Source organism: Carcharhinus amblyrhynchos, chromosome 15 (assembly GCF_965287045.1).
Source record: "Carcharhinus amblyrhynchos chromosome 15, sCarAmb.v2.hapA, whole genome shotgun sequence".
Lineage (NCBI taxonomy): Eukaryota > Metazoa > Chordata > Chondrichthyes > Carcharhiniformes > Carcharhinidae > Carcharhinus > Carcharhinus amblyrhynchos.
In genome coordinates this window covers 39585019-39606570 of record NC_137338.1, presented here as the reverse complement: position 1 = coordinate 39606570, position 21552 = coordinate 39585019, and the positions used below count along the sequence as shown (strand labels likewise).

Genomic DNA, 21552 nt, shown 5'->3' with positions numbered 1-21552 from the left:
GGCTTGGTGGAGGATATGCCAGGCCATGAGGTTACCAATAGTAGTTGAGTACAGTGCTGCTACTGGATGCCCAGTTTTGAGCTGTTAGATCTTTCAAACTCTATCCCATTTAGCATGGTGATAGTGCCACACAACATGATGATAGTCATCTTCACTGAGCAGGGATGGTGAAGGTGGTTTCTGGGACATTATTGTAACATATGATTCTGTGAGTATGACTAAGTCAGGGTGTTGCTCTCCCAATTTTGGCACAAGCCTGTAGATGTTAGTAAAGAGGACGTTCTGTTGTTGACAGGGCTGAACCTGCTGTTGTCATTTCCAGTGCCCAAGTCAATGCCAGGTGATCATTCGGTCTCATTCCTTAAAGGCTTTCTAACAGTTTGATACAGCTGAGTGGCTTGCTAAGCCATTTCAGAGGCAGTTAAGAGTCAACCACATTGCTGTGGGCCTTGATTCACATGTAGACCAGAACCAGACTGATTCCTGGGATATCAGGACTGATGTATGAAGAGAGATTGAGTTGGCTAGGATAACATTCATTGGAGTTCAGGAGAATGAAGGGGGGATTTTATAGAAACCTATAAAGTCCGAACAGGTCTAGAAAGGGTAGATGCAGGAAGGATATTCTTGATGATGGGAGAGTCCAGGACCAGGGATCATTGTCCAAGGACATGGGGTGAATCTTTTAGGACTGAGATGAGGAAAAATGTCTGCACTCTGAAAGTGGAAGCCTGTGGAATTCACTAACACAGAAAGTAGTTGAGACAAAAACATGATATGCTTTCAAGCAAGAGTTAGATGTAGCTCTTGGGGCAAACAGGATCAAAGCATATGGGGGGAAGATGGGATCAGGCTATTGAGTTGGATGATCAGCCATGATAATGAGTGAGGGAGATGTTCGACAGGCCGAAAGGCCTATTCCTGCTCCTATTTTCTATCTAACAGTTAAGGATGGTAGATTTCTTTTCCTAAAAGGCATTAGTGAATGAGGTGGGTTTTTATGACAATTGACAATGGTTATATGGCCATCATTAGAATTTTAATTCCAGGTTTTTTTTATTGATTCAGTTCACATTCTGCCTTCTGCCATGGTGGGTTTTAATCCCAGGTCCCCAGAACATTAACCTGATTCTTTGGGTTACTAGTCCAGTGACAATACCACTACATCACCACACTGGGGGGAATTTTCCTCTGAAATGTAGGGGGTGGGGGGAAGGGGGCATACCATGCAAAGATCCATTGACGTCCAGTAGGATTGTCCGGTTTCGAGGTGAGCCCGGCCGGAAAATCCCACCCATTGTTCCTGACTGAGATTCAAGTTGGAGAATTGTTCCCAGAACACCCTCGATGGGTTTGGTCTCCTGCTGAGAGTCCATATCCCCCACTCTTCTGCTCATCATACTCCCACTTCTAATAGTTTGTTCTGCTTTGTGTTGTTGCTGCTCGTTTGATCTGATATGCTGTAGTTCACGGGGAATGATTACTACTGCACCTATTTCTAGCAGTTAGTACTTTCTGCAGAATTGTTCAAGTCAGAGCCAAGTCTGTATGTGCTGCACCACTTCCTGTACACCTCAGCAACCTTTAAGAATTTTAGAAACCATCAAATATTTTACAGTTGTACAGACAACCAAATCAGCAACTAACGTGAAAGTAGCAATGTATCTCCACATATGTGGATGCAACACATGTGCATGCCAATATTTCACCGAAGTGTGCAAACATCCCAAAGGTGTCAGTTTGAAGACAAAAATGGCACTCGGTGGGCAGGATTTTGTCCACGCTTGTCTCGAAACCAGAAAATCCCACCAAAGGTCAACAGACCTTTGCATGGTCTGCCCCCCACCCAGCCCCTGCCCCCCTGACTACGATTCCCGTGGCAGGCGGAATGGGAAAATTTGCCCCACCTTGGAGTTGAACCACCAGACACTAAGGAGCTAAATTTCGTGGCAATTGTTTTCCATTTCTAAATCCGCGTTCTGCCATTCTTTTCACACAGGTTTTAACTTGGTCTGGGCCATACGATCCCGAACGAGAGAGAAGCAAGGTACGGTTCAGATGAGACTACAACTTAGACTCAAATAAACCCCTGTAAATTACTGGTTAAGAAGGCTCTCCGTCTTCCAGTATTGGGGGGACAGATTTAACAGAAATGTTTAAAGCAAGTTCATGGCTAAGTAAGTTAGATGCTGACCTTTCACCGCTGATGCTAGGCTCAAAGCCAATCCAGACAAATAATTAGCAATCTGTCATGCTAAATGAAATTTTTTTAAATTTATTTTTGGAAAATGGGCATTTTAAACAACTCTATTTGTCCCACACTGTGTGTTAGATCAATGTTGTGGATTATGATGATGCCATTTCAGGCCATGAATGAAGAATACGCATGAAAGTTATTGTGTAGATTGAGTAAGTTATGTTTAGTCATTAAAAAAAAATTAGCACTATACAATTCTGGCAGTACAGCTGTAACTTGTAGCTGATACTGATGTACAAGTACCCATGCCATAATTTTATTTTTGATAGCAAAGCTGCAATCTCAAATTATTTTTACTTAACATCTGGGCGATGCGGTGACACATTGGTTAGCACTGCTGTCTCAGAACCAGAGACCTGGGTTCAATTCCAGCCTCAGGTGACTGTGTGGAGTTTGCATGTTCTGTCTGCGTCTGCCTGGGCTTCTTCCGGGTGCTCTGGTTTCCACCCACACTCCAAAGATGTGCAGGTTAGGTTGACTGGCCATGCCATAAATTGTCCCTTAGTGTCAGGGTAAATATGTAGGTTACTGGGATAAGGCCTGAATGGAATTGTTGTCAATGCAGACTTGATCGGCTAAATGGTCTCCTTTTGAACTTTTGGGATTTTATGATCAATTCTTCAATCCCAGATATAAAAGTCATTTTTGTGTGCTTTTGCTTGAAATAAAAAAAGAATGAAATCTCTTCTGAATATTAACATTTGTTCATGTTATCTGGATTTGAATCAATTCCAAGGATGAATGAACTAATTTGTTATGAATAATGCGAGGCAACTCCATTGCTGTTTTCTGGGAAATATCAAAGGTTGAAGGACCTGAATATGCTGCATATTGTGTGTGCTGATAGCAGGAAGTGAGAGCATCCAGTATTCCTGCAGGACTGATAGGTGAATGCTGCCCCTCGCTGGCTGACAGTAAAACTACAGAAGGTTTTGTCATCAAATGTCTTGCATCTCGTTTTTCAGGAATAATTAACCGAGTGCAAAATAATCCTGTTCATTATAGGTTTTTACTTTTAGCCTATTCCCAACACAATGGTTCTTTTGAAGAAAGCTTCCAATATTTAGATATGAACCAACAAGGACACAGCATGATTTTTTTGTTTGATTGGATGGTGGATACTAGGATCGTTTGTATTTTGACCAAGACTGGTTAATTAGCTGGAGTGTTCTTGATGCATATTATGGTCAAAATATTATCTTGATTTTATAGATTGTATAAAGAATAATGAATGATTTTTAATGTGTATCAGAAATTAGCATATTTTTATTAATAAAAGCTTGTAGGCACTGCAGTGCTGTTAGTCTTCTGACATACGTCACTTATTTTGTATTCTAGCAAGGCATCCCTATGTGGAGGCAATGGCCTAATGGTATTATCACCAGACTATTAATCCAGAAACTCGGTTACTGTTCTGGGGACCCGAGTTCAAATCCCACCAATTTGAATTCAATAAAAAATATCTGGAACTAAGAATCTACTGATGACCATGAAACGATTGTCAGAAAAACCCATCTGGTTAACTAATGTCCTTTAGGGAAGGAAGTCTGCCGTCCTTACCTGGTCTGGCCTACACATGCCTCCGGAGCCACAGCAATGTGATTGACTCTCAGCTGCCCTGTGAACAAGGGCAACTAGGGATGGGCAATAAATGCTGGCCAGCCAGCAACACCCATGTCCCACAAATGAATTTTAAAAAAATAATAAACCAGGGGCTTTTATGAAGGGTTGTTTTCAGATTTTTAAATACTATCATCTAATCTTGATAAAATAATTAACTCTTAACACACTGATGCACTGCTGCTAAGGCTTGCAGAATCAAGCAGCCCAAAAGGTGGTCTCACTTTTTGACTCCTGCACAGTCATAGCAGGTTCTCTCCGAGTTATTGCAGTGGCACACATTAATAATTTAGCTTCTAATACAAGGATTAATTTACTAGTAGTCAGATGCCTTGTGAACTCTGGATGTAATTAGTTTAAAACAAGACTGCAGCTTTGCTCTCTCATTTTTAATGATGAGTTTTCTACTGGACTTGCTATGCTGATAAATTATTTTTGTGAGAAACGATTGAAAACCGGTGGAACCAAATGTGTTCAGAAATTGTTTTCTTTTTCTCTCAATGTAGATTTTATTAACTCTGGAAATCAAGCCACTTAAGTGGTACCCATCTGTATACCTGGCGGTGTCTCTTTTCCCTCTCATTAACAGGTGAGTGAAAATAATTGTTGCCATTGCTGCTGCTTTTGGTACTTAATAGGACTACTGTAATTATAGCTTATGATCAGTAACACTAAAGAAGCAGTGTTAGGTAAGCTAATGTGGCTAAAGGTAGACAAGTCTCCCGGCCCTGAGATGGCGGGGGAAATAGCAAATGCACTAGTGGTAATTTACCAAAGTTTGCTGGACCCTAGGGTGGTTCCAGCAGATTGGAAAACAGTAAATGTGACTCCACTGTTTAAAAAAGGAGGTAGATAAAAGGCGGGTAATATAGGCCAGTTAGCTTAACTTCTACAGTGGGGAAAATGCTTGAATCTATCATCAAAGAAATAGCAAGACATCTGGATAGAAATTGTCCCATTGGAAAGACACAGTATGGGTTCCTGAACAGCAAGTCATGTTTAGCTAATTCAGTGGAATTCTTTGAGGATATTACAAGTGCGGTGAACAACGGGGAACCGGTAGATGTCGTGTATCTGGATTTCCAGAAGGTACTTGACAAGATGCTGCACAAAAGGCTGCTGTATAAGGTAAAGGTGCACAGTGTTATGGGTAATGTATTAGCATGGAAAGAGGATTGATTAACTAACAGAAAGCAGAGAGTGAGGATAAATGGGTGTTTTCTGCTTCAGTGCCTAGTGGTGTGCCTTAGGGATCAATGTTGAGACCGCAATTGCTTACAATTTACAATAATGACTTGGAGTTGGGGACCAAGTGTAGTGTGTCAAAGTTCGCAGATGACACTAAGGTGAGTGGCAGAGCAATGTGTGCAGAGGATGCTGAACATCTGCAAAGGGATATAGATAATCTAAGTGAGTGTGCAAAGTTCTGGCGGATGGAGTACAATGTTGGTAAATGTAAGGTCATCCATTTTGGCAGCAATAGCAGCAAAGTGGACTATTGTTTAAATGGTGAAAAATTGCTTCATGCTGCTGTGCAGAGGGACCTGGGGTGTCCTTGTGCATGAATCACAAAAAATTGATTTGCGGGTGCAGCAGATAATTAAGGCAAATGGAATTCTGCTCTTCATTGCTAGAGGGATGAAGTTTAAAAACAAGAAGGTTATGTTGCAGCTGTAGCTGTCTAGTTGGAAACTCCTATGGTGATTTTTTTTTTATTTTGTTTCTGCTGTATAATTTTAAAACGCAACAGTTTTTTGGGATGGCTTTATGTCCTTTTAGAAGCTGTTTTGTTTGATAGACTTGTCAAAGTCAGCAAAGTTTCCTCTTTCACAGCTCTAGGCCATGCCTGAAGTACTGAGTACTGTTTTGGTCTCCTTACTTGAGATAGGATATGCTGGCACTGGAAAGGGTGCAGTGGAGAATCACTAGTTTGATTGTGGGATTGAGAGGGTTGGCTTATGAAGAGAGACTGAGTAGACTGGGATTACATCCTTGGAATTTAGAAGAATGAGGGGTGATCTTATAGAAACATATAAGATTATGAAGGGAATAGATAAGTTAGATGCAGGAAGGTTCCACTGGCGGGTGAAACTAGAACTAGGGGACATAGCTTCCAAATGAGGGGAGAAGATTTAGGACTGAATTGAGAAGCAACTTCTTCACCTAAATATGTTGTGAGTCTGTGGAATTCTCTGCCCAGTGAAGCAGTTGAGGCTACCTTGTTGAATGTTTTTAAGACAAAGATAGATACATTTTTGAACAGTAAAGGAATTAAAGGTTAGGGTGAGCAGGCGATTAAGTGGAACTGAATCCACAAAAAGATCAGCCATGATTTTATTGAATGGCAGAGGAAGCCCGAGGGGCCAAATAGCCTTCACCTGCTCCTGGTTCTTAAGTTCTTATTACTGTAGTAAAGTAGCATGACTACTAGATGATTACTGTCAGATTAAAGATTCTTTATCTTCTGAGGGAGGAGTCAAAAACAGCATTCTAATTTTCCTTTTTAAGAGGATTGCATCTAATGCGGTGGTAGACACTTTGTTCAAAAATGGTAACGTAGCAAAATGTATCCTTAGTTGCATCAGTTAATATGTTGTTCTGCCCAGCCTTCCTCCAGGGTAGTTGCTAACTCATATGGTGGTATTTTTTTGTTACTGCTGTATAATTTTAAAACGCAATAGTTTTCTGAAGTGCTTTTATGCTCTTTCAGAAGAGATTCTGTTTGATGGACTTGCCAAATTCAGCAAGTTTTCCTCTTTCGCTTCTGGAACCAGAATTTAAACACAGCCCTGAAAAGTAGGATAACCCCCCTCGCCCCTCACTTCGTATACTGTAAAAGCCCAGGGTTTTGGGGAATTTCCGTTTGCAAAATAACCTCTATCGGTTAAGATAAAAGTCTGATCAAGTCCATGAACTATAGGAAAGTACAGATGGACGTTTTAAAAAAAGCCCATGGTTTAGTCCCTGCTTGATCATCTTTCTCTTCCTCCCTGTGCCTGCAAAAAAGAAACATTCGGAGCAATAAAAAAAACTTAGCATTGAAAATTTAAACATCAGCCTTGGAGGGCCTAATATTATCTTTATGGAAGTGAATGGGTTTTTAGGGAGTCAAAATCTTGTCTGAATAGGACTCCAAACTTTGGATTCTGAGAATCTGAATCAAAGCATACATTGTGAGGAATAAAAGCCCAAGTAGAAACTATTTTAATCTCACATCCATTCAAGACCTCGAGAGACAGTAAATTTTAAAAACTCGGAAATGCACCATGAAAAAACATGCGCTAAGGAATAAATGATGAAGGCAACAGTTCATCAATTAGGAGAAGGTATCGAGCACTAATAAGTATTTTCAATAACCATTTCTTTCTTGTTTGTGAAATCCTTTCTTTCATTTTCTCCTAATTCAGAGTCTTTTATTTTGCCATTCTTTTCTTCTCCGCTTATTTTATGCTCCTTTTCTCTCTCCCCACATCCCTCACTATGTCTCCCACAGTCCTACTTTTTGCTTTCCCTATCTCTATGAAGACTCTTTCTTTCTTGCAGTGTCCATTTGTTGTATCAGGGTAAATTTTCAGATGGCATTTAATCTCAGTGGACCTGTGGCTCAAATTTCCAGTGAGACCACAATAAGGGCAGAGCTCATGTTAAAAAAAACTGATGAGAGTTTAGTTTTAATGGCCCCAACAAGGAGCCGCTTTCAGTGTTCTAATGCTGTAACTCTGCCAGAAAGGCCAGGAACTAGGCAGGAATCCCCTCCCTCTCTGGGACACAGAAAGACCACTAGAGATACATACGTGTGGTGAAACCAAGCTTGTCATATTGCCAAAAGCCAGCAGCAGTTTAGACTGGGGACCATGGCCTAGAATTCTGAAAATTTACATTTATTTCTATTGTTTCTAAAGCACCTCTTCACACACAATCGTTCTCAGTGCCGCAGAAACCCACCAGTGAAATCCAAATTAGGGAAGCTCTCCTGATCGTGGAAAGCAATCGGAGATAGCGATAGATATTTCCAGTGAATACGCTTCAACAGTTATTCTGGCAAATGCTCCAGTGTAAAGGGACCATTGTGTTGATCACAGAATCATAGAATCCTACAGTGCACAAGGAGGCCATTCAGCCCATTGAGTCTGCACTGACCACCCAGGCCCTACCCTCATAACCCCAAGGATTTACCCTGACTAATCCCCCTGACACTAAGGGGCAATTTAGCATGGCCAATCCACTTAATGCACACATCTTTGGACTGTGGGAGGAAGCCGGAGCACCCAAAGCAAATCCACGCAGACACGGGGAGAATGTGCAAACTCCACACAGACTGTGACCCAAGCCGGGAATCAAACCCAGGTCCCTGCCATTGCGAGGCCACAGTGCTAACCACTGTGCCACCATGCCATCCTTTTTAAAGATCAGATGGTCCATTTGAATCATAGAATCCTTACAGAAGGAGACTATTTGACGCATCCTGCACCATCAACAAACTCATCCAGGTTCTATCCCCTCAGCCCCACAATCCCACTGACACTGAGGGGCAATTTATCATGGCCAATCGGGCGGCACATGCTAAAAATTCCCCCTTAGAGTCCTGAAATGCGTAGGTAGAGGAATTAGCTGGTAAATGTATTGGGTTGGGGGGGTTGGGGCCTGAGTGGGATTGTGGTCGGTGCAGACTCGATGGGCCAGGTGGCCCTTCCTGCACTGTAGGGTTTCTATGATTTCTAATCCACCTAATCTGCACATCTAAGGAGTGTTGATGGCAGTTTAGAATCATAGAATCGATACAGTGCAGAAAGACGCCATTCAGTCCATCAAACATCACCAACATTTTGACAGAGCATCTTACTCAGGCCCTCTATCCCACCCTACCCTTATAATCCCACACATCTACCATGGCTTATCCACCTAACCTACACATCTTGGGATACTAGGGGGTAATTTAGCATGGCTAATTCACCTAACCTGCACACCTTTGGACTGTGGGAGGAAACTGGAGCACCCAGAGGATATCCATGCAGACATGGGGAGAAGGTGCAAACTCCACGTAGACTTCCGAGGTCGGAATTGAACCCAGGTCCCTGATGCTGTGAGGCCATAGCATTAACCACTGTGACATTGTGTGGAGTGTGGCCAGGTGCCAGAATGTGGATGCTCCCTTCTAGTTTCTGTTGGTAGTTAAAGGGCTCAGCCATCTGGGACATGCACACTGCATGGTGCAAAAACAACAAGCATGAAACCTAGCATGTCACCAATAAAAGGGGAGTCCCATGACAGATAGAGAGAGAGTGAATCTAGGAGGAGATTCCAGTGAGTAGTCTCAGACAGGGGGACCACAGGGGAAGGAACTGCCAGGAGAAAAACTCACTGGACATTTTGGGAGGTAGAAGGAAAGGCTCCAGGCAGGAAAAATGCTGCTGTTACTATGGGTACAGATGCAGCAGGTAATTAGCAAAATTAACAGAATGGTATCATTTGTTACAAGGGGAATTGAATACAGGAGTTGAGGAGGCTATGCTTCAGGGTATTAGTGAGAGCACATCTGGTGTCAGTTGTGCAGTATTGGTCTTCTTATTTAAGGAACAGTAAGTAGTTGAGCGACACTAAGCTGAAGTCCATCAGCTTTATTTGGTAGCACGAGCTTTCAGAACATTGCCCCTTCATCAAGTGACTTAAGGAAAGATGTAAATGCATTGAAAACAATTCAAGGTTTACTAGTTTGAAAGGTAGAATGGGCATATTGTCTTATGAGAAAAGGTTAGACAAACTAGGATAGTATCTGCTGGAGTTTAGAAGAGTAAGAAGCAACATGACTGAAACATTTAAAATCCTGGATGACTTGTCAGTGTGGAAATGGAGAGGACGTTTCCTCTTGTAGATGAATCTAGAACTATGGGCTACAGTTTAAAAATAAGAGGTGGCCTATTTAAGACAGAGATTAGTTTTTTCTCTGAGGGTCTTGACTCTAGAATTTTCTTCCTCAAAAGGTGATTGAGGCAGAGTGTCTGAATATCATAAAGACAGAAGTAGATAAATTCTTGGTAATCAAGGGGTGAAAGATAATCGGATAGGCAGGAATATGAAGCTGGGATTGAAATTAAATCAGCCGTGAGCTTATTGAACAGTGCAGCAGGCTCAAGGGACTAAGTGGCCCACTCTAGCTTCTAATTTGTATGTTTGTACATTAGTATGTTGACAGGCTTCAGGTAGTGAGGGCTCAAGCAACCCAAGAAGGCGTTAGAAGGTTGTTTCCTTCATATTGGAAAGGTTAGGGCTCAGAAGAAGCCCTGGGAGACATTTATAGTTCAGAGCAGCCAGGAGACTGGAGTTTTGATAAACCTAGGGCGGTGCCATCTCCATGAAGCTTACAATCTGCTAAACAGCTGAATTTGCACCAGTGCTTAAATGCAGCTTTGTGAATCATATGGAAGGGAGTCTCGGGAGAAGAGATTGAACCTTCCGGAGGAATGCAGTCAGTGGAACAGTTGAAGTGACTTTTGAGGAAATAACCTTGCAATCCCTTATGAGGTAGACAGAGTTTTCTCAAGACTGTGTAACTCAGTATGCACACTGACATAAATGTTTTGAATTGTTTTATCAATCTGACTTTGTATAGTAAAGTTTACTTTGGACGGGATTGTCTGGCCACGCTCGCCCCAAAGCCAGGAAATCTCACCTGGAGGGCAATGGGGCCTATGCATAATCCTTTCCTGATTTCCATGGCGGGCAGGGTGGGAAAATTCCCCCCATTTTGTTTGTTTAATAGCATGGAGGTTTTATTCTCTTGCAGATTAGCTGGAGTTACAAACCTTTTCTATTTTAAATAAAATGTCATTGGTCCTTAATCATAACATTGGGAACATTGGCAGCATTAATCAATCTGCAGTTCATATCTGCATCAAGTAACTGACTGATGTACATTTTTTTAAAAAAATGTTCACAGGATGTGGTGTCACTGGCTAGGCTGTCGTTTATTGCTCGCCAGAAATTATCCTTGAGGAAGTGGTGATGACCCACCTTCTTGAACTGCTGAGCTCTATTTGATGTAGTTACACCCACAATGCTATTAGAGAGGGAGAAGACAATATAATTCCATGTCAGGACATAGTCTGCGACTTGAAGTGGAATTTTAAGTAGTGATAAAAGCAAAATACTGCGGATGCTGGGATCTGATGAAGGGTCATCCAGACTCGAAATTTGAGCCAGTTCAGGAGCTGTTGATGGCCCAGAATGCCTTATGGATGCCCATATTTGAGCTGCTAGGTCTATTCTGAATCGGTTCCATTTATCAGGGTGGTAATGGCACACAACAGAATGTCCTCCATGTGAAGGTGGGACTTTGTCTCCACAAAGACTGTGCTGTGATCACTTCTACTAATACTATGATAAATAGGAAAATGTGGGACATGTAGATTGGTGAGCTCATAGTCCAAATAGGTTGCTTTCTCATGTTGCTTCCCTCACTAACCAACACAGGCCCAGACAGATAGCAATGTCATCCAGGAATGGCAGTAGTGGTGCTACCAAGCCACTCTCGGTGATACCAGTGATGATCAATATGGAGGAGTGCTAATTCATTAGCTGAAGAAAGACAATAGGTGACAATCAGCAAGTGGTTTCCTCACATGTTGACCTGATAGGCTTCATGATGTTGAACCTCCAAGGGCCACTTCCTCTTGAATTATATACCACTATAATGCCACCTCTGCTGGCTCTGTATTGCTGGTGAGCAGGACATGCATTCCGACCATTATTTTGTAAATTGAGTTTGTATCTTTATATGCCCTGTTTGTGAACTGAAATCCCATTCACCTGATGAAGGAGCAGCGCTTCGAAAGCTAGTGGCTTTTGCTACCAAATAAACCTGTTGGACTTTAACCTGATTTTGTGAGACTTCTTACTGAGTGAGGGCATGCATGGCAATGGGGATGGTGGAAACTGGCTGAAAGACATGATTCTGTTGTATTACTATTTCAAGGTGTTGCTAACTCATCAGTGGGGCATATCTCCCAAATTTAATATAAAACCCAAAACATTATTGAGGAGGATTTTGCAAAGTCATTTGGCTGCGTGTGCCTTTGCCATATTCAGTAGCTGGGTCAATGACAGGTCGTCTGTCCTAATTAAGGGCAGTTAGTGATCCTTGTAAAGATGATCATCTAGAGTGAAATTTTATACCCAGAGAATGCATCTCAGCATTATACCTTGACCTTTCAAGAAAATAAGGGTTAAAATCACTGCCAATAATAATATAAAGGAAAAGGCCCTGCAGTGATTGTGTGGCCTGTTGAACGTGTGTTTGATGGAAGCTTCCCTCTCCAGCAGCGGCCCAAAAGTAGGGGAGGGGAGGGAGCAGCTTTGACGCTTAGTATAAGGAGAGGAGGGGATCTGATTGCAAGAAGGGTAGAGTTGGAACAGCACCGTAGGAAAGTTTTTTTAAAAAATGTTAACCTTTCCTTTTGAGAGCAGCTGCTGCAGCATCTGCTGTGCTCATCACAAACCTTCCCAAAGGGATTTTAAAACAGGCATTAGGCCCCTCATTAACATATGTAAGGATGCTAATGCCTGGTTTTAAGAGACGGCTCAGGACACCTAAAATATAGGCCCGGTTAATTTCACAGTATCCCAAACGTGTACCCAGATTGGATGTGGACCGTTCCACGGTTAAATCTGTCATTGCTGCACCTGTTGTAACACCCAAACAAAGTCTATTCAATGCCTAATAATTTGTGTCCTAACGTCCCTTTGAACTTACATAAACGAGGGCTTAAAATTGGTTAGCATCTTCCAAGGCACTAAGAATAAAATATTCCTGCATCTGAGGGTAAGTTCACTGAACCAACCCAGTTATTATAGCTTGAACGTTTCTGCTCAACACCATATGCTGACTCCAAGGTCAAACTTTGATCTGCCAATAGCTTACATTCTGCATTAACAGTGAAATGTTACTACGTATGCACCACAAGGTGCAGGTGATAAGATTAGAGTATCTGAACAGTCTTATAATTATCAATCATAAAGATTTATCGTTTGGAACAAAATAAAGATGTGTTCCATTTGATCTAGGATTCTGTTCAATATTCGAACCACTTACTGTCTCTGAAAGGACATTGGATGTGTATTGTCTTTCTTTGCAAATATGTTTGCAAATGAAACCAAAAGAGAAAATGCTGGAAAATCTCAGCAGGTCTGGCAACATCTGTAAGGAGAGAAAAAAGCTGACGTTTTGAAACATCAACTCTTTTCTCTCCTTACAGATGCTGCTAGACCTGCTGAAATTTTTCAGCATTTTCTCTTTTGGTTTCAGATTCCAGCATCCACAGTAATTTGCTTTTATCTTATGTTTGCAATGATATTTAATCACTAAATATTAAAATGGGGGGGGGAGAGATCTTTGTTTGGGCGCTGACGTGTCTAGTGGCACTAGGCAGGCATACCTCAGTTCACCAGGGCGCGTAGTGTCATTGGTCACTATCTGTACAACCCATGAACGATTTTCTCCCCACAATTTTCTAAGAAATAATCCAACCATTTCCCCTTGATATTCCATGGCATTACCATCGCTGAATCCCCCACTATTAACAGCTTGGAGGAGGGGGGGGGGGGTCACCATTGAAAATAAACCTAACTGGACTAGCCACCTAAATACTGTGGCTACGAGAAAGAGCATGTCAGAGGCTAGGAATTCTACAGAGAGTAACTCATCTTCTGACTCCCCATAGCCTGTCCACCATCTACAAGGTACAAGTCAGGAGTGTGATGGAAGACGCTCCAGTTGCCTGGATGAGTGTAGCTCATAAGAACATAGGAAATAGGAGCAGGAGTAGGCCATCTAGCCCTTCGAGCCTGCCCTGCCATTCAATAAGATCATGGCTGATCTGAAGTGGTACAGTTCCACTTTCCCGCTTTCTCCCCATAACCCTTAATTCTCTTGCCTACCAAAAACCTATCTACCTGTGTCTTAAATATATTTAGTGAGGTAACCTCCACCACTTATATGGGCAGACAATTCCAGAGATTCACCACCCTTTGAGTGAAGAAGTTCCTCCTCAACTCTGTTCTAAACTGCACCCCCCCTTATCTTGAGGCTGTGCCCTCTAGTCCTGCTGTCCCTTCTGAGCGGGAAGAATCTCTCTACCTCTACCCTATCCATCCCCTTCATCATCTTATACGTCTCTATAAGATCCCTCCTCATCCTTCTAAACTCCCGAGTACAGACCCAGTCTATTCAGCCTCTCTTCGTAGTCCAACCTGCTCAGCTCTGGTATCAGCCTAGTGAACCTCCTCTGCACTCCCTCCAAGGCCAAAATACCCTTGCGCAAGTGCGGTGACCAAAACTGCACACAGTACTCCAGCTGCGGCCTCACCAGTACCCTGTACAGTTGCAGCAAGACCTCCCTACTTTTATATTCTATCCTCATCGCTATAAAGGCCAGCATCCCATTCGCCTTCCTGATCACCTGCTGCACCTGCAGACTGGGTTTTTGCGACTCATGCACAAGGACCCCCAGGTCCGTCTGCACCGTAGCATGCTGCAGCTTTTTGCCCTTTAAATAGTGATCCCTCCTACTATTATTCCTGCCAAAGTGGATAACCTCACACTTGCTCCAACAACATTCAAGAGACTCAGCACCACCCAGGACAAAGCAGCCGTATTGACTAACACCTCAATACCCACTCACTTGCTCCACCACAAACGCATAGTGGCAGCAGTGTGTGCCATTTAAAAGATGCACTGCAGCAACTCACCAAGGCTCCTTAGACAGCATCTTGCAAACCCGTGACCTCTTCCACCTAGAAGGACAAGGTCAGCAGATCCCTGGGAACACCACCGCCTGTAAGCTCTCTTTCAAGCCAGTCATCATCCTGACTTGGAACTACATCTCCGTTCCTTCACTTCCGCTGGGTCAAAATACTGGTACTCCCTTCCTAACAACACTGTAGGTCACACTACATGGACTGCAGCAGTTGAAGAAGGCAGCTTACCACCTCCTTCTCAAGGACAATTAGGGATGGACAATCAAAATGCTGGCCTAGGCAATGACATCCACGCCCAATGAAATAATTTTTAAAAATGATGTAACCAAAGATCAAGATAACTTTGTTCATCATATATTGTTCTTTACAACAAAACTGCCTCAATTATACACAATGCAAGAAAAACATTGATGAAATAATTCAAGTATTTAAGGTACCTCTGCAATGAGGCAGGCCCAAAACAGTATTGGGTAGAATGATTAGGATATTATTCACCCAGATTTATCAGCAGGGAATAGAAAATAACCTAATTGCTAGGAATTAAATGATTTTGTCTTCAGTTCTATTCCTGCTCCAAATAAATGATCCCTGTGGAAAACACGGTATAGTGTTTTGTACTACAATTGATACATCACCATTCTAGATAATTAAGATAAAAGTTTGTTCTGTCTTCATTTCCTGTTGGCTTTTGCTATTTTCATGTCATCTAATGATTTTCTATTAAGCCGTTTGCAAGTTATTAAATCCATTCAGAGTCACTATCGTATCTGCTTCACTACATACCTGCCTGGAACTCGCTGCCTAGTGAGGTAGTGAAGTAAATACAATAGTGACTTTCAAGGGGTATCTTGACAAGTATATGAATAGGATGAGAATGGAGGGATATGGTCCCCAGAAGGGTAGGGGGTTTTAGTTAAGTCGGGCAGCATTGGCGGTGCAGGCTTGGAGGGCCGAAGGGCCTGTTTCTGTTAAAAACAAAATATGTGGGTTTACCACACCACCATTGCATCTTACTGAAGCAGATACGATAGTGACTTTGAATGGATTAAATAACTTGCAAATGGCTTAATAGGAAATCGTTAGATGACATGAAAATAGCAGTGAATTATGTGAATTATGTTACGTACCTGTCGTTATTTCCTTCTGATTTCAGATATCCCTCTGTTGTTTAGCCCTGTGGGTGCTGTGTTAGCATATATAAACCACAATGAAAGCAATATTTTAGAGTATTAGGATAACTTGGCAGTGATTAAAAGACGCTGATCTAATGAAAACCTTCAGATGGCATCTTCAATCATAGTAGTGAAACTTGAACAATTTTATTACGTTAACTGAACCACAGAACATGGTCACAGGCCTTGAACTCACTCACTTTATAACTAATTTAGAAACAGTCCCAATGAGTCAACCATATTTGTCCTTTGTAAACATTGGTATTAACATTTTTCAGAATAAGTTCCACAAACCCTTTTATGTTGATGGGTTTACCAAGTGCAAGGTTAAGATACTGGATTCTGAACTCTGTACTTCTGTACATTGTAAAAAGTCTGACAACACCAGGTTTAAGTCCAACCGATTTATTTGATAGTAAACTCACAAGCTTTTGGGGTTTGTCCCTTCGTCAGGTGAATGGAGAGTTCTGGCCTCAGGCAGAGCATATAAAGCACAGACAGTTTACAGATTACTGATTAGAATGCGAATCTTTACACCTAACCTGCTGTTCAAGTCCTAAAGTGGCCGACAAGGCCACTTTAGGCCTTTAGTTACAACTAACAGCAGGTTAGGTGTAAAGATTCGCATTCTAATCAGTAATCTGTAAACTGTCTGTGCTTTATATGCTCTGCCTGAGGCCAGAACTCTCCATTCACCTGACGAAGGGACAAACCCCAAAAGCTTGTGAGTTTACTATCAAATAAATCGGTTGGACTTAAACCTGGTGTTGTCAGACTTTTTACTGTGTTCACCCCAGTCCAACGCCGGCATATCCACATCATGACTTCTGTACATTCAGACATGTTAATCCAGGTCATGATCTGCTTTATTTCTGATCAGTTTATTGAACAACAGGGTGAGAGGATGAAATTCAGCTTCGTTGGAGATGCTCATCAGATAGTGGTGTGGACCAGCCACTCATTATTTAAGCCTGCCTGGTTTTCCATACCTTTTCAGTTCAATTCTCAACCAATTCACTAACACTTGTTTTGCTCTCCCACCGATGCTGAATTTCGTCCCCAGTGCCTCTCATAAAAATTCATAGGATGTGTTGAAGTATAAACTTTTAAACTCTCACTTAAAGTTGAAAATGATCAGTTCCTTCAATGGGGAAGACTTTGGAAAATGAAATTCTCTGTTGTAAAAAGCAAGCCCAGGAACATTTCTTTTCCTCAGTGATTACCTCCTAATAAGGATGCGTTTTCTAAAACTACAAGGAGGTAAGATTCGTTTTGGGCATTCACGCTCTAAAGCTTGTTTGCTCCTGTGCTTTGGTTAGTGGGCCATTCATTAAAAGGTGATATTTTCCATTTGTGAAAGGAGAAATTTAGTTTTAAAAAAAGGAGTTACTTTACTGAGCACACTTTCGACCTCTGAGGAGCACAAAATGTTCAGGTAATCTTCAAATATCTAAATATGCTTTTGTGTAAGTTCCAAATGAATGGCATTAACATGCAACTTAAAGCACCTTAGTAATGGTTGGATTCACTTTCTCCTAGTTTCCTGTAAATGATTTCTGGTTTATTATCCATGTATCGTACACATAAGTAAACTTTAAACTTTTATGATACGCAAGTTGGCTTACAATAACACTGCAATGAAGTAACTGAAAATCCCCTAGTCGCCACACACTGGCCCCTGTTAGGGTACACTGAGGGAGAATTTAGTATGGCCAATGTGCCTAATCAGTATGTCTTTTGGACTGTGGGAGGAAACCGGAGCACCTGGAGGAAACCCAGGGGAGAACGTGCAGACTCCGCACAGACAGTGACCCAAGCCGGGAATCGAACCTGGGTCCCTGGCACAATGAGGCAGCAGTGCTAACCACTGCACCACACACATGCTCCATTTGACAACTTTGGGGTGGAAGTAGTGTACAAAGGTTTACAAGAAAATATAAAGTGTTGGTTGGTGATCCTAAAATTTAATTACCTACTCGCTCCATTTTCTTCCCATTTTCCACAGTAATAATATTGTTACCAATTCAGATTGTGTGCACAGACGAATCCTAGTTTAATCGATTTTACAATAGCTGTCCTTCAGTTAAGAGCGTTTTAATAAAATTGTTTTCTCTAAAATCAAATGGCAATTATTTTTACTTTAGGTACCTGGCTTTCCATATTTCTAAAACTGTAGAAAAAGATTAGATTATTAGGGTTTCATAGATTATTAAACCATTCAGTTTAATCAGAAATAACATGAAGCATTTTTTATTTATTCGTGGGACATGGGCGTTGCTGAATGACCTGCATTTATTGCTCACTCCCAGTTGCTCTAGGGGGCAGTTGAGAGTCAATGACATTGCTGTGGCTCTAGAGTCACATGTAGGCCAGGCCAAGTAAAGATGGCAGATTTCCTTCCCTAAAGGACGTTAGTGAACCAGATGGTTTTTCCTGACAATCGGCACTGGTTTCATGGTCATCAGTAGATTCTTAATTCAGGTATGTTTTATTGAATTCAAATTCTACCATCTGCCATGGTTGGATTCGAATCTGGGTCCCCAGAATATTATCTGGGTTTCTGGATTAATAGTCTAGTGATAATATCACTAGACCATTGCCTCCCCTAGCAAATAAAACACTACTTCACACCTAAGTGACATTAATGATGATTTTTATTTAGAAAATGTTGTGATGGAATTGAATTGTATTTGGAGTCCATAAAAATCTGGTAATCAGGAAACATTTTTTGCTTGGATCAGAATTTGCATTTAATTGTTCCTTGATCCATAATTCCACAAATCATGAGGAAATTTTATGATGTGTTGGAATTGTATATTTACATCAGATTTATTGTTATTTGCAGTTCATTAGATTTGATGTTAGACTTAAGGGTGTGCATTACTGATTGAGGTAGCAGACACTACACAATATTTTAACACAGAGACAAAGGGTTGTTTTCAGCTGGAGAATTACCTTTAAATTTCCAGAAACCTAATACATATTTCCCCCTTTGCATGGATATACTTCCTGGTTACAATGGCCCAGATCTTCTGTTCTCTCGGTAGTCGGAGATCTGATCAAGCCCCTAAGATACACAACAGGATAGAATAGAAGCAAATACTCTATGGGAATTTTCCAGGAAGTTGAACTCCAAATATGCAAATTCCGAACTCCCCAGGAAATTCCAAAAAAATCTCCAACTCTGATTTTGTGTTGGAATCTTTAGGCGGTTCCTACCTACTAACCTGGATAGTGACACTGGAAATGAACCTAGGTTGGGATTTTCCAGCCCTTCCCTTCCTGCCAGCAGGATCTTCCAGTCCCACTGAAGGCAACCCCAGCATGTGACATGGCCGGTGAGCAATGCAAATGGCCATTGACTTCAGCAGGACTGGAAGATCCTGCTGGCAGCCAATAGCGAGCCGCCACTGCCTCTGGTAAACCCGCCGCACAGGAGTGGGTGATCCCAGTCGGAGTCTAGTTCCCGGGTTATTATACATCTGACCCCAATCCTTCACACTGACCACCCGACTCCCCCTGACCCAACCTCACCCCCAAGCCAACCTCAGCACTTGACTCTCCCCGACCCAATCTCACCCCCAAGCCCCCCGACCCAGCCTCACCCCCAACCCAATCTCACTCCTGACCCCCCCAACCTCACCCCCCAACCCCTCAACCCAACCTCACCATCCGACTCCCCCCAACCTCAGCCCCAACCCAACCTCACCACCCGATCTTCCCTGACCGAACCCTACCCCCAACCTCACCACCCAATCCCCCAACCCAACCTCACCATCCGACTCCCCCCAACCCAACCCTACCCCCCCCAACCTTACCACCCAACTCCCTCAATCTCACCCCCGACCCCCAACCTCAACACCCAACTCCCCCCAACCCAACCCTACCCTGCCAACCTCACCACCCACCCCCGCCAACGTCACCCCCAACCCCCCCACCTCACCACCCAACCCACCCAATCCAACCTCACTGCCGACCCAACCTCACCCCCAACCCCCTGAACCTCACCTCCAACCCCCCGACCCAAAATCACCACCCAACGCCCCCGACCCAACCTCCCCGACCCCCACCAACCTCACCCCCAACCCCCTGAAGCTCACCTCCAAACCCCCGACCCAACCTCACCACCCAAACCCCCGACCCAAATTCACCACCCAACTCCCCAACACAACCTCACCCCCAACCCCACACAACCTCACCCCCAAACTCACCCATGACCCCCCCAACATCTTCCCTGACCGCCCCCACCCAACCACCCCAACCCTACCCCCGTCCTCCCCAACACACCCTCACTCCCAACCTGCCCCCCGAACCACCCTGACCCCCCCCAACCTCACCCCGACCCCCCCAACCTCACCCCGACCCCCCCAACCTCACCCCGACCCCCCTCAACCTCACCCCGACCCCCCTCAACCTCACCCCGACCCCCCCCAACCTCACCCCGACCCCCCTCAACCTCACCCCGACCCCCCTCAACCTCACCCCGACCCCCCTCAACCTCACCCCGACCCCCCTCAACCTCACCCCGACCCCCCTCAACCTCACCCCGACCCCCCTCAACCTCACCCCGACCCCCCTCAACCTCACCCCGACCCCCCTCAACCTCACCCCGACCCCCCTCAACCTCACCCCGACCCCCCTCAACCTCACCCCGACCCCCCCCAACCTCACCCCGACCCCCCCAACCTCACCCCGACCCCCCTCAACCTCACCCCGACCCCCCCCAACCTCACCCCCGACCCAATCATAGAATCCTACCCAGCTGTCACCATATCTCTTTATCCATTTACCCTAGTGACCCCCTTACCCACATTGCTTTACCTACCCTACCCCCTCATCCACCCTACCACTCTTACAACTTGCCTCATCCACCTACCCCCTTTACTCACTGTTCCTTTTACCCACTCTATCCCCTTGTCCACATGCTTCACACACACTAATTCCTTACCTTACCCACCTTACCCGAGCAGCTGCTTGACCAATTGGGAGAGAATGACTGGTTTTGTGCCTATATGGCTCTAGTGTGTGTTATCTACAATATCCCTAAAATATTGTTTCAATATCAGTAAAAGTTCACCATTAATGAAATACAATAGGAGTTGTATCTAATTATTTAACCGGTGATGTTAGGAGGTCTACAGTTAAGGATAGGGTACAGGTAAGGGAAGAGGCTGAGGATGTCCCAAGTGGTGGCGTTACGGCAAATAGGGTCCAGAAGAAGGCTGGGATGAAAGCGCTTTATCTGAATGCACGAAGCATTCGGAATAAAGTGGATGAGCTGGTGGCGCAGATCGACACAAATGGATACGATCTGGTGGCCATTACAGAGACGTGGCTGCAAGGTGACAGGGACTGGGAGATGAATGTACAGGGCTATCAAGTGTTTAGGAAGGATAGGCAGGAGGAAAGAGGGGGTGGCGTAGCTCTGCTGATTAAGGACAGCATCAAGGTGGTAGCAAGGGATGATATCGGAGCCAAAGAGCAGAAAGTGGAATCGTTGTGGGTGGAGATTAGGAACAGCAAAGGGAGGAAGACGCTGGTGGGTGTCGTCTATAGGCCCCCGAATAATGATCTGGAGGTGGGGCGGGCTGTTAACGCGCAAATAAGTGCGGCGTGCAGGAATGGGACGGCAGTAGTTATGGGGGATTTCAATCTGCATATTGATTGGTCGACCCATGTTGGACGAGGTGGGCTCGAGGAGGAGTTCTTGGAATGCTGCCGGGATAGTTTCCTGGAACAGTGTGTGTTGGA

General features: G+C 43.6%; 1 protein-coding gene across 3 annotated transcripts in view; it reads left to right on the top strand.

Annotated features, from left to right (window-relative positions):
• LOC145353271 (cyclic AMP receptor-like protein A) overlaps positions 1 to 21552 on the top strand; it is a 206829-nt gene that overhangs the window by 145329 nt on the left and 39948 nt on the right. For all 3 annotated transcript variants that reach the window (XM_080203862.1, XM_080203863.1, XM_080203861.1), the window contains 2 exons: positions 2000 to 2047; positions 4384 to 4466. In XM_080203862.1, the coding sequence (XP_080059988.1) occupies positions 2000 to 2047; positions 4384 to 4466 (131 nt within the window). The remainder of the gene's footprint in view (positions 1 to 1999; positions 2048 to 4383; positions 4467 to 21552) is intronic.